Source organism: Mercurialis annua, linkage group LG4 (assembly GCF_937616625.2).
Source record: "Mercurialis annua linkage group LG4, ddMerAnnu1.2, whole genome shotgun sequence".
NCBI classification, from domain to species: domain Eukaryota; kingdom Viridiplantae; phylum Streptophyta; class Magnoliopsida; order Malpighiales; family Euphorbiaceae; genus Mercurialis; species Mercurialis annua.
Window position 1 is genome coordinate 21,808,986 of NC_065573.1, and position 11,971 is coordinate 21,820,956.

The 11,971-nt window shown below is 28.9% G+C and overlaps 1 protein-coding gene across 1 annotated transcript; it reads right to left on the reverse strand.

Annotated features, from left to right (window-relative positions):
* Window positions 1–296: 296 nt before the first annotated feature.
* On the reverse strand, window positions 297–4,947 carry LOC126679124 (uncharacterized). Its single transcript, XM_050374065.2, has 13 exons — window positions 4,829–4,947; window positions 4,672–4,743; window positions 4,522–4,595; window positions 4,377–4,448; window positions 4,233–4,261; window positions 3,821–3,871; window positions 3,281–3,331; window positions 3,020–3,076; window positions 2,829–2,911; window positions 1,502–1,649; window positions 1,236–1,286; window positions 848–952; window positions 297–731 (listed from the first exon to the last, which is right to left on the reverse strand). The coding sequence occupies exons 1-13, from the start codon at window positions 4,921–4,923 to the stop codon at window positions 585–587; spliced, it is 1,035 nt and encodes a 344-aa protein (XP_050230022.1). The 5' UTR covers window positions 4,924–4,947; the 3' UTR covers window positions 297–584.
* Window positions 4,948–11,971: the final 7,024 nt, after the last annotated feature.

An 11,971-nucleotide genomic window follows, 5' to 3' on the forward strand; every position in this document is an offset into this window, starting at 1 on the left:
ATTGATTAAAAAAAAAAGACAGTTAGATTTAAACTTACTATAAAATTAAAATTTATATTAATTGATCATCGTTTAACTATGCAAATTACCACTTAAGTCATAAAAAAATTATAGCATACAAAAGAGCAATTCAAAACCTAAATAGACATATATTTAGGTTTATAATTTTTTTTTTCAAAATACCAATTAGCTATAGCTCAAATAATAAAAAAAAGTAAAAAAATTTGGAGATTCTTTCAAATGTTATATTTGAGATCACCAAAAACAATATTTAAAAAAATCTACAATTTAAAACATATTTAGAATTCTAGCCACTGTCATTATGAAATAAAGCAACAAACAATTTCATCAAAAATGTCCAAATTTTCCAGTAATGATGGAGTTCACGGCATAAATCAAAAGATGATTTGCACCATATGAATTTAAACTTTCAATTAAAACCGTCAATATATATCTTACTAATATAATTTTATCCACCTTTAAAATTCTGTTTTATGTGCATTTCTCTTCGCCTTGTAAAAAAAATTCTGAATCCGCCAATGGAATCAATGACTTGAAGTGCAGCATCTGCAAGGTGTCTAACTTCATTGATTTGAGCTTAACACTTGATTCTTAACCAGATCTGCTACATGCTGAGCCACCCACACCGAGCCAGCCTCAGTGCAGCAAAAACTATGCATATGGCCTTCCCTTTCTATGGATAGAGCAATACCCGGTGCTTGCTTCGCGATCTGTCAGCAGACAACGAAGCAAGTTTAACATAATTATAGACAATTACATTCCGTTGACGCCTTGCAGAAAAGGCAAGGTTTCCATGCATAAAATCATGAATGCATCAACACTTAACCTCTTCAAACATTTCCAAAGGACCCCAATGATCGTCGACTCCAAACAAGAATGCCATTTTACTTTCGTTAGTTCTCATGAATACCCAATCTGGCGTTTCCGAAAGCTAAAGATAAAAAACCATTAAGGTAGTCGGACACGCATTAGCACTCTTACGTCAACACTGCAACTCTCTTGAATCTTTCACTACAGAAGCAAAGGTGGAATAATATAATATTGTACCTACAAGCGAACAGATCAAAAAAGTGTAAAATATATTTAGCATAAATAAGAAACAGCTAAATAGAAGTTTTAAATAACCTCTAAAAGCTACAGCTTTTAACTTAAAAATCAAATTAAAGTTAAATTCTGGGAATTATTCTATTACTTTCATATTCATGCAAGATTACCTTTCTGAATTCTGTCAGTGCCATGAAGATCATGTTCCGGAATGTATGGTACTGTGTGAATTAAACATATTAACAAAGTCCACACATAATTTAAATAAAATAAGAAATGGGATACCAAATTCATTGGAACAATAGTTAAAATGAAAGATGAATGCAATGATATTTTATAGATAGCCCATTACAGTGAAAGTGGCGAGCGAGGAATATTTGTAATGATGCGGCAAGAAAATCAAATGGATTTAAACATTATTTAAAGAATATCATACCTTTAGCAAGTGACTACAAGCAGCGTCAACAGCAGTAGCAGACCATGACTTTCCAATAGATTTCGACACAATAGTTCTTAAAACAAATTGCGGTAGCAGTCCCAATGATGCTACAGCAAAACTAATCAAAGCAGACTGAATTGAAGACCTGAAACTCAAAACTTTCTTCCAATAATTATATACAAACTTCGAACTTAAAATATAGTAATATGAATCAACAGAGCACTGAAATTATAATTAAGGCCATTTGAAAGAAAAGAAGTATCACTACTGCATAATTATCACTAAATAGATTGACTATTTTACCTTTTTTTTCTTAAAAAAGATGTATCATTTCAAAATTCAGTCTGATTCAGACGAAAACTTTTTTTAGTAAATTAAGATGCAAATATTAACAGTTGTCACTTATTTGTGATTCTTATTCTATTTGAGCGGTCCAAGTTCTTGAACTATTAGGATTAGTGCATGGAGAAAATATATGAGTCCTTATTTTTCAATGTATGTGATACTGTTGTGATAAATAACTTTGCAGCTTTTAAACCCTGTTTAATGTTTGTCATGCAAGTGTGGCCCTCAATAGAGTGACAACAGAAATAAGGATGCAATTCTCAGGGAATCTACAAGCAAAACTTAGAAAGCTTTGTTTTCATCCATTTGCAGAATTCATCAGATGGTAGAAATAATTTGTAAAGAAACCTAGTCAACACCATGAACTAATAACATATATTCCAGTTATATCCTAAAAATAGATCATCAATGGTGCATTATACAGTATAACTCAACCCTCGACCCTCAATCCTAAAGCATGTTGTTTTTCTAAAGATGTTATTTAAACCATTAAAATTTAACAACTGCGCAATTTTTCACCATTGAGATAACCCCTATAAAGTAAGCATCTAAAAGAAGTACTCCCTCCGTCCCAATAGAGTTGTCCACTTTATCTTTATCATACAGTTTAAGAAAAGCAATTATTGTTAATGGGTGTTGTAAAATTTTCTTTGCTTTTCTTGTCATACCCCTATTTAATATAGGGTCCACTTACAATTTTACTTTAAATTTACTTATTAGTAGATTTTAAATAGGGGTAATATAGAAAAATTGATTGTAAAAATTAGTTACTTTTTGAAAGTGGACAAGAGTTATGGGACAAAAAAAATTCTCAAAGTATTTTAATTGTATGACACTATCATGACACAATGGTATTGTTGACATCTAAAGAGAGAAGAAACTGTAATATTACCAATGACAATGCAATGCATGAGACTAGGGAATGTAGTAAGAACAAAAGGAAGTACTTTACTAATAAGAGTAAAAGAAAGTGTTTTACTCTGCAACTTTCTGAATATCAGTTTGCTTCTCTGATTGTGGGTCCAACATTAAAAAAGGATAGAGTCCTATACAATATTGGACCTATAAATCAAGAAGGTAAATGTCAAGAAGCTAATATTTTAAGTAAATATCACATGCGGGACATCATGAAAAGTACTGAGAGCATTAGCTTTATATAACAGTAGATACCTTTGCAGATCGTCTAAGTGTTTCAATGGCTATGTATGATCCAATAGAATGTCCAACCTTTGGAGAGAAACTGCAAATTAGTCACCATAAATTTCAAATTGAAACTACAAGAACTATCATAGGATTGAGTCAGTCCCAGAATTTGGAAACCATTCCCAAAACAGATCATTTAATAATGACCAGAAATGTTAACGACGCAAATGATGCTTCACTAAACCACATTGGAAAAATAATAAAGTTCAATGGAAGAACACGGCCAACCAGTACGATAGGAACTTCAGTATTTTGTAGCTCTTGTTTGATGAAATCCACCTACAAAGTAAAGGCACATCCAAATGGTCATCATAATTTACAGAACAGAAGAAACAAGAGATATATCTCGGTGTCAAGTCTTAACCAACAGCCAACAATTATCTTAACAAAAGTAATGAAGCATGGAGCTGAAAGTTAAAAGCTCATTGAAGAAAATAATTTTGCTGATAAATGAGACCTTAATGAATAAACTGTATTTCGTGATAAAATAAACTTAAGATGTATTCCAATTTTAGGCTCTTGGCCCCTTGCTGTCACTAGTACTAGAAGAACATTGATCAAAACTCACATAGATTAACTAAGAAAGTTCATAAAGCTTCATATATGGCATGAACATCAACTCAAGGCATACGTTGGTTCTATACCTCTACTGTATCAAGCCATAGGTTTCAGCCATAAAACAATGTCCCAAATCTCAAGTCCTTAATTTAGTAATCGTTCACACAAATAAAAATCAAATGAAAGCCAGGAAAGCAAGCAAACAGATACCTTGTGATCAATTTGTTGCTGCAATGAAAACAACCGGCCATGCTCCCAGTTCTAGTTAGAAGACAATTCATGCAAAGAAACAGACATTAGCCACTATAAATCTGGAGATAAAATATGTACAGACCAATTGCATTACATGCTACGCCTTCCATAAAAAGAACAAAACACCAAACGTCTTATTCACTCAAAATCTTTATAAGAAGAAAGCAGGAAACACTGTAAAATCTTTTAAGCAAAAAAAAGAAAAACATTTTGACACAACATTTTCCTATGTCCTGAAACAATTGAGCCTATAAATATAGACTCAACTACGGCATAGAATTACAAATCAAACGAGTAATTCTTCTATCAACGATATCTTCAATAAGATCATGCATCCGTCTTTAAAATCAAAATTAGGAAAAGCAAGTACCTTTCTAGTGTGGGATATATGCCCAATAGCTGTTAATGAAACGAAACAAAAGCCGCCATTCAATTTCAATAAAGATTACACCTTACTAAAGCTGAATAACCAACAAACTCGAAAGTCAAAATTAAAAGAGGACACAAAAATTGCCTGTAAGAGATGCAGTTCCTCCAAGCAAGTCATACAATGATTCTAAAAAATCCTTATAAAAAGAAACAACACCTGCATTCAAAACCAATCATTATTACTAAAACTCGTAATTCCCATAACTGAGCAACTAACAGCATTAACTAACCTGGATTCCCAGGAATGAGTAGAACATGTAATTTAGGATCATGAGGAAAAATCTCGAGCAGCTCAGTTTTATAACTACCCACAAACAAAATCAACTTCCAATTAACAAATACAGTAGTAAAAAAACAACAAAATCAATGATAAAAATTACCCAGAAATGGTGCAGATTCGGAAACTAAGACTTGGTTTGAGTGTAGAATTTTGAAGACTCATGATGCCTCTCCTTTTATAACAAACAGAATGAGCTCAATTGAGTAACTATACAACAATACTGTGACTGTGACTGTGACTGTTACTGTTACTGTTACCTGCTGCAAGTGCAGAGGAGTGAGTTTGTAGAGCCAGACACAAGAGGGAAGACGGACATTAATGGGACAGAGCGGTACATTTTTCTGCAATTCATGATACGTTTTAAACTACGACATGTCGTTTATTTGAGTAACGGCCAACTAACTTGCTTGCGGCGATTAATATTAATGCATACAATATGATTGTAGGTCCCTTAGTTTAATTTATATTCCCATTCCGATCCATAAAGTTTAACGTTTGAAAATAGTATACTCATAGCGATAAAACCATTTTTGTGTGTTTGCCTCTAACATTAAATAAGCCCTTAAAGTTAAAAGAGGTTTAAATATGCCTCCAACATTTTAAAAAATAAACAACCAAACCCCTCAATTTCGACAATCAGGCCCCCAACATTTCATTTATAAGTCAAAATTAGAGTCTGCTTGTTCACTTTATAAAATGTTAGAGCATATCCAATGACACTCTTTATAATAGAGAGTATCTTTTGCAAAATAGAGAGCATCTGACAAAAAAAAAGTATGATTTTTAGTTTTAGTTCAATAGACTCTCCAATTCATAATAATTTACTTTATACTTTTCTAAATATTAAATAATATTAATCTATTAATTTATTCATTTGTAATTTATTTATTTTATTACTTTTAAATGTTGAAAATAATATAAAATTATATTTCCAAGAGTAAATCATCAAAATCATTTTAAAATTTGAATTTTTGTTTGATAAGATTTGAAGTAGAGAGTAAATTTGACTCTCTACATGTGAAAAGTCAAATTCACTCTCTACTCTAAATTTTAAATATAGAAAGTCCATTGGAGTTTATATTTTGCATCAAACTCTTTAAATTAAAGAGTTTTACATTTTTAAAGAGTGCATTGAAGATGCTCTTAGGGACATATTTGAATTTTTTTAGACGTTGAGGGCTTACTTGATCCTGAAGTCAAATTTTAGGGGCATAAATGACTTTTTTCTCTAATTTAAATAGTTTAGCTTAAAAAAATGATAAAGAAGAAGGTCTCATAAAAAAATGCAATCATAGATCTATAATAGAGCTGACCGCAACGACCACATTGATTACTTTTATGCATAAGGATATTAATTTTTTTTGTATAAAAAATTTATAAATCATTATAAATCTTCCTTTTCTTTTCTATTGCAATTTGCATGATGACTTGACATCAGCCTCATCTTCCTTCACTTAACCACTAACAATTTGTCTAAAGGTGTCGAATACATAGACGAGGGTCATCGGTAGGCTATTATAAGATAAATGAATATCCATGTTTTTAAGAACTATACGAAAACATTTGCTACCGGCGAAGAAAAAGACAAGTTCTAATTGTATAATAATATCTTAAACTTGAGGTGTTCTAAATCATTCATGATTTTATTATGAATATATAAATCGAAATTGTAAAGTCCTACAAGTATACAGTTAACACATGTAAATACAATTACTATAACTAAACATATGTAGGTTATAATTTAATTTTAATGTATTCGTATTATGATATGTATGATATTTTTTATCAAAGTGAAGAGATAAAAGAAATTGAATCTAGTACTTTCACATTGAATTCCAATGCCCTAACAACTTAGCATATGCTTTTGGGGATTGTAATTTAATGCATAGTTTATCGTGCATTGACAAATCTATTATAACACATTTAAGTTTTTATACTGTCTCATCTTTTTTTTTTTATAACTAGAGAAAAAGCGCACGTTTATGAAAGGATTTGTACCCACAATCTAGCAGTTTACTGTCTAACATTTATACCATTTAAGTTATAGCTTATTCCATCTCATGTTATCTTACTTAGATAGAACTATACTACTTACATTTTTTTTCTATAATTTAAAAGATACAGAGTGATGATGACGACTAAAGAGTGAAAATCACCTAAAGAAAATGTTATTTTACTAATAAGATGATTCCAAAATCTTAGTTTAACTAACCTAACTGAAAATCATACGTTATACATAATCGGACCGTCATGATACATGCTTACAATATAGTTTTGTATTATTCTCATAATTGTAGATGAAAGGGTTGACCTAACGACTTCATACAACTATGTTTCCTCTTATTGATTAATTATATACACTGATGAATTTCTTCAATTTTAAGTGTCCATAGGTCCATTATTTTATAGAAAATTACATTATATTTTTTATATTTAGATATTCGGTCCCTATATTATATCGATTTATTTAAATTTAAATCATAGAAACATATGATCGTCATGATAGCGTATTTAATATGCTATTGTGGGATAGTATAGTCTTTCTTTTTATTGTTTAGTTTTGTCTATATAAAGGTCTCTTATGTTATTTTAGAGTTTAAGACTTTCTCTTCTATTGTTAGCCTCTATCCTTTTATATCTCATTTTTCTTCTATTCAATCAATAATTTCGGATTTTTCCGTCAATGTTATCACGTCAAACCTCTTCTCCAGTTCTGTTAAAATTGTATATATAACTGTGTGGAAAAATTAAATTAGGTACCAAATTATAGAATATACCGTCCACAAATTTATTCCTGGAGTATTTTAATGTATTGGTGAGCTTACCACTTCTACACAAATTAAGAACTTTTTGGTTCGGAGACACGTCTTGATGGCCGTTTTAAAACCAATTCAATGATCGAAATAAGGTTGATACTAGTTTATATTGATATATAATTTAATCGGTCATATTAGTTCAAACTAGTGATATGACCAATTTACAAAAAAAAAAAAGAATCTATAGTTTTTATTAATTCAATGTATCTTTTACTAAGTTGATTATTTCAAATCTTGATCAAAATTAATGTTATCAATATGTCTAATTTTAAACTCTTTCTGAAATGAATAAGTCAGACCAATTTATTTTATTTTCAAAGGTTAAATTTCACTGAATATGGTGAGTATTTGTTTATATTGAGCGTAAAATATGATTATCACTTTTTTTCGATAATTAAAAAGAGAGCGTTTGTGGGAAAATTTGAACCTACAACCTACCAGTTTACTGCTATGCCCTTATACCATTAGAGCTATAGAATTAACACTTGAAATACAATGATTTAATTGTTTAGAGTTAGTTGATTAGATCTTCGAAGTGCATTACTGAAATCTCGGCTTGAATTTCTAAACAGTCAAATTAAGGTTGATTTAATATTATATATATCTAACAACTAATTTATATTAGATCTATTTCTGAAAAAGAAAAAAACCATTCAAAATTTTTAATTTTGATTTATTTTTCAATTCTCAATTTTAATTATAGTCATTTGTCTAAATTAGATGGAAAAAAAGTTTTATATATATCTTTCATATTACTTTATTTTTGAAATTTTTTATTTAAAAAATGCAAATTTAAAGATTTTAAAAAGTTAGACAATAAACGAAAAAAATTGAAACAGTGGGATATTTTTGGATGATTAAACTAAATAAAATTGTTACCTAAACCTTTCTTTTCTCTCAAAGCAAACGCTAGCCGTCTAGAATTTTTTTGTTGTTTCTTCTCCGGCAGCCGTCAATGGTTTGATTTTACTGTTGACGGTAGCCATCCCTTTATATATGTTAATTTAATTTCATAGATATAATAAATAGTCAATTCTTTTCCATTTTTTTCTTGATGGATTAAGATTTATCAACGAAGCCCAATTCAATTACCAAGAAGCGAAAATAAATTGAAGATCATCAACAACAAAATAGAATCGTTTATGAGCTATATTAGGTTTATTTATTTTTTCTTATTTGTTTTTTTTTTCTGAATGTTTTATTTTATCATTTTTTTGTAAAAGGTTTGTTGTCCTTCCTCTGTGGAAGGTTTGCTGTCTCTTTTTTATGAATGAGTTATCAAGTGGTGGTTGAACCGGATGATGTGAGTTTGCGGGTGGTGAGTGATGGATGAAGTTTGATCGAAGATTGATGAAAAACTGCACTTAATTAGCGAAATAGTTAATAATTTATTTTTATTTTCGTAAGTAAGATCTTTGAATCAGACAGCATGTTGTCTGTTCCATGTCAGGTCATCGGGTTTCATTTTCGAATTATCCCGAATTTTTTACAAATATAACTGTTTCATATTCGATTTAATGAGATTTGATGAATTCAAAAACAAAAGCTAAATAAAATTGTTCAGCATATAAAGAATATGTCTTAAGTTATAATAAATGCTAATTGTCTGAAATACCCTTTTTGACATTTTGAAGATTCTAGAAAACTACTCACGAAATCATAATTAGAAAAGAAAAAAATAGAAACGTGACTGATTTGACTCGTTTCTAATGTTCTTGCAATTTTATATCGTCAACGTAGAGGAAGGCCCATGGAGAAATAAAAGAAACAAGAGAAAATTAGGAAAAATACTCTCTTTTTAAAAATAATATGATTTCCTACCTCAATAAGGAAAAGATAGAGAAAATACCTCACCCTTTTAACATATTTATTTTTTTACTCTAAGACATGTTTATATTATAATTATACCTAATTCTTATTGTTATTTTACTCTAATCATACTTATTCTATTCAAAATGACATCTGTCATTTTTCTCTTTCTTCTCTCTTTCTTCTTCTTCTCTCTTTCTTCTTCTTCTTCTTCTCTCTTTCTTCTTTTTCTCTGGTTCTTTTTTCTTCACCATGTTTCTTCTTCTTTTTTTCTCTATTTTTATTCTTTTCTTCTTCGTCGTTCCTCTGTCGCTCCGCCATCGCTTCGTCATCCTTTCATATTTGATTTTAGCGATTTTTTCTTAATTCGTGGTGGTAAATATGATTTATTTTCATTTTCAGATCTAAATAAATTACTCTTGAATTTTTTTCAACTTTAGATCTAAAAATCTGCATAAGAAACAATGTTATGATGAAAAAAAATGATTTTATGCACAAAAAAACGATTTCTGCAAAAAAACAGCCTATGATTATCATATGAGTATCATCACTGCATTATCATGTAAGTATCATAACACTACAGAGAAAATTGATTTTTTACTAAAAAACAGTGTCTGATTATCATATGAATAACACTGTATTAACGTATCGTTATCATAACATTATATGATTATGATAAGGTTATGATAATATAAATGTACGATAATGATAATAGTATGATAATAGTTTTATGATAATATAATGATAAGCTTATAATAGTATGATAATATGATACTTACATGAAGAAAAAAATTTACAGAAATAGTGTCATATGATAATGTTTTATCATATGATAACGAGATGATAATATTTATGGTACATATATGATAATATCTATGATAATGTATGATAAAATAGTTTCTGATTATCATATCGTTATCATAACACTGGAGTATGATAATTAGATGATAATGAATTATGATAAGTTTATGATAACTGGATGATAATGTACGTGAAGATAGAGTTATAAAAAGATTCATGACACCAGTATGATAACCAGATGATAATAAAATAATAAAGTTATGATAATAATATGATAATATGATACCTATATGTAAACAAATCACATAAAAAATATGATAATGAGATGATAATGTAAAGATAATAGTATGATAATATGATACATGTATGAAAAAAATAATTACAAAAAAATTATAATAACGAGATGATAATGTGAAGGTAATAGTATGATAACATGGTACATGTATTAAAAAATAATTACAAAAAAATTATGGTAATAAGATGATAAGGTGACGATAATAATATGATAACATGACCTTATTGTACTTCATTATCATACTATTTTCTTCACATTATCATCTCGTTATCATAATTTTTATGTAATTATTTTCATATAGGTATCATATTATCATATTGTTATCATAATTTTATTATTATGTCGTTGTCATAACATTATCATTTAGGTACAATAATACATTATCATCTCGGTATCATATGATTATAATATGATAACAACATGATAATACAGTGATAACAACATGATAATCAATTTTTTAAATTTTTTTTCTTTATGCAGTGTTATAATAACAACATGGTAATACATTGATACTCATATGATAATCAGAGACTGTTTTTTTTTTTATAAAAAATTATTTTTTCTGCAGTGTTATGATAATCATATGATAATCAGAAGCTGTCTTTTGCAGAAAATCGTTTTTTTCATCATAATATCGTTTTTTCATGCAGATTTTTAGATCTCAAATTGAAAAAAAAAAAATCAAGTGTAATTTATTTATATCTGAATGTTAAAAAATCGCAATAATCACCATGAATTAAAGAAAAGTTCGCTAAAATAAAAAATAAAACAGAAGAGCAACGGTGGAGCGACGGTGGAGCGATGAAGAAACGGCGGCGGAGCAATGAAGGAACGACAGAGAAGAAAAAAAGTGGAGAAGAAAAGAAATAAAAAAGAAGAAGAAAATTGATGAAGAACAGAGAAGAAGAAAAAGAAGAAAAAAAGAAGAGAGATGAGAGAGGAGAGAGAAAGAAATATAAAAATATGACAGTTGTCATATGATAAAAGTAAAAATATATACTTGGAGTAAAAAATTAATAAAAAGTAGGTATAATCATAATATAAACATGTTTTAGAGTAAAAAAATAAAAATATTAGAATGATGAGGTATTTTCTCTATCTTTTCCTTATTGAGGTAGGAAATCAAATTATTTTAGAAAATAGAGTATTATCCTAATTTTCTCAAGAAACAATAATAATAGAAATAAGACCATAATCTATATATGATTGGATTATAATCATAAAATTGTAACAAGTTCATCAGAAAGTTCAATATTCAAATTTTCTAGTAGCTGAATTGCCTTTTTTAATTGTCAAATTCTAATTTTATGATTGAATGATAGTATAATTTTAGATTGGCTTATCCCCTTAAAAAACCCTCACCTTTTACCCCTAATTCATTTGCACCCTCACATTGCAAAACCACCAAATATACCCAAATTACGACCTTTCACTTTCAATTGCACCCTCAAGCATTAAATTAATCTCTTTTCACTTAAAAAAGTAGGTTTATTTTTGTTTTAAATAAAATATTAAATTCTATTTTAAAATATATGCTAAAATTTAAAGTATTGATTTGAACATTTTTCAAGTGAAAAGAGGCCAATTTAATGCTTGAGGGTGCAATTGAAAGTGAAAGATCGTAATTTGGGTATATTTGGTGGTTTTACAAGGTGAGGGTGCAAACGAATTGGGGGTAA

Bases quoted from the DNA above. Each gene is read 5' to 3' on its own strand.
- LOC126679124 (XM_050374065.2), bottom strand. From the start codon at position 4,923: ATGAATTGCAGAAAAATGTACCGCTCTGTCCCATTAATGTCCGTCTTC. The intron at 1,287-1,501 runs GTATGATATTCT...TAATTCACACAG, and splicing joins CTTGTAGTCACTTGCTAAAG to TACCATACATTCCGGAACAT. The intron at 732-847 runs GTTAAGTGTTGA...GTCTGCTGACAG, and splicing joins CTTTGGAAATGTTTGAAGAG to ATCGCGAAGCAAGCACCGGG.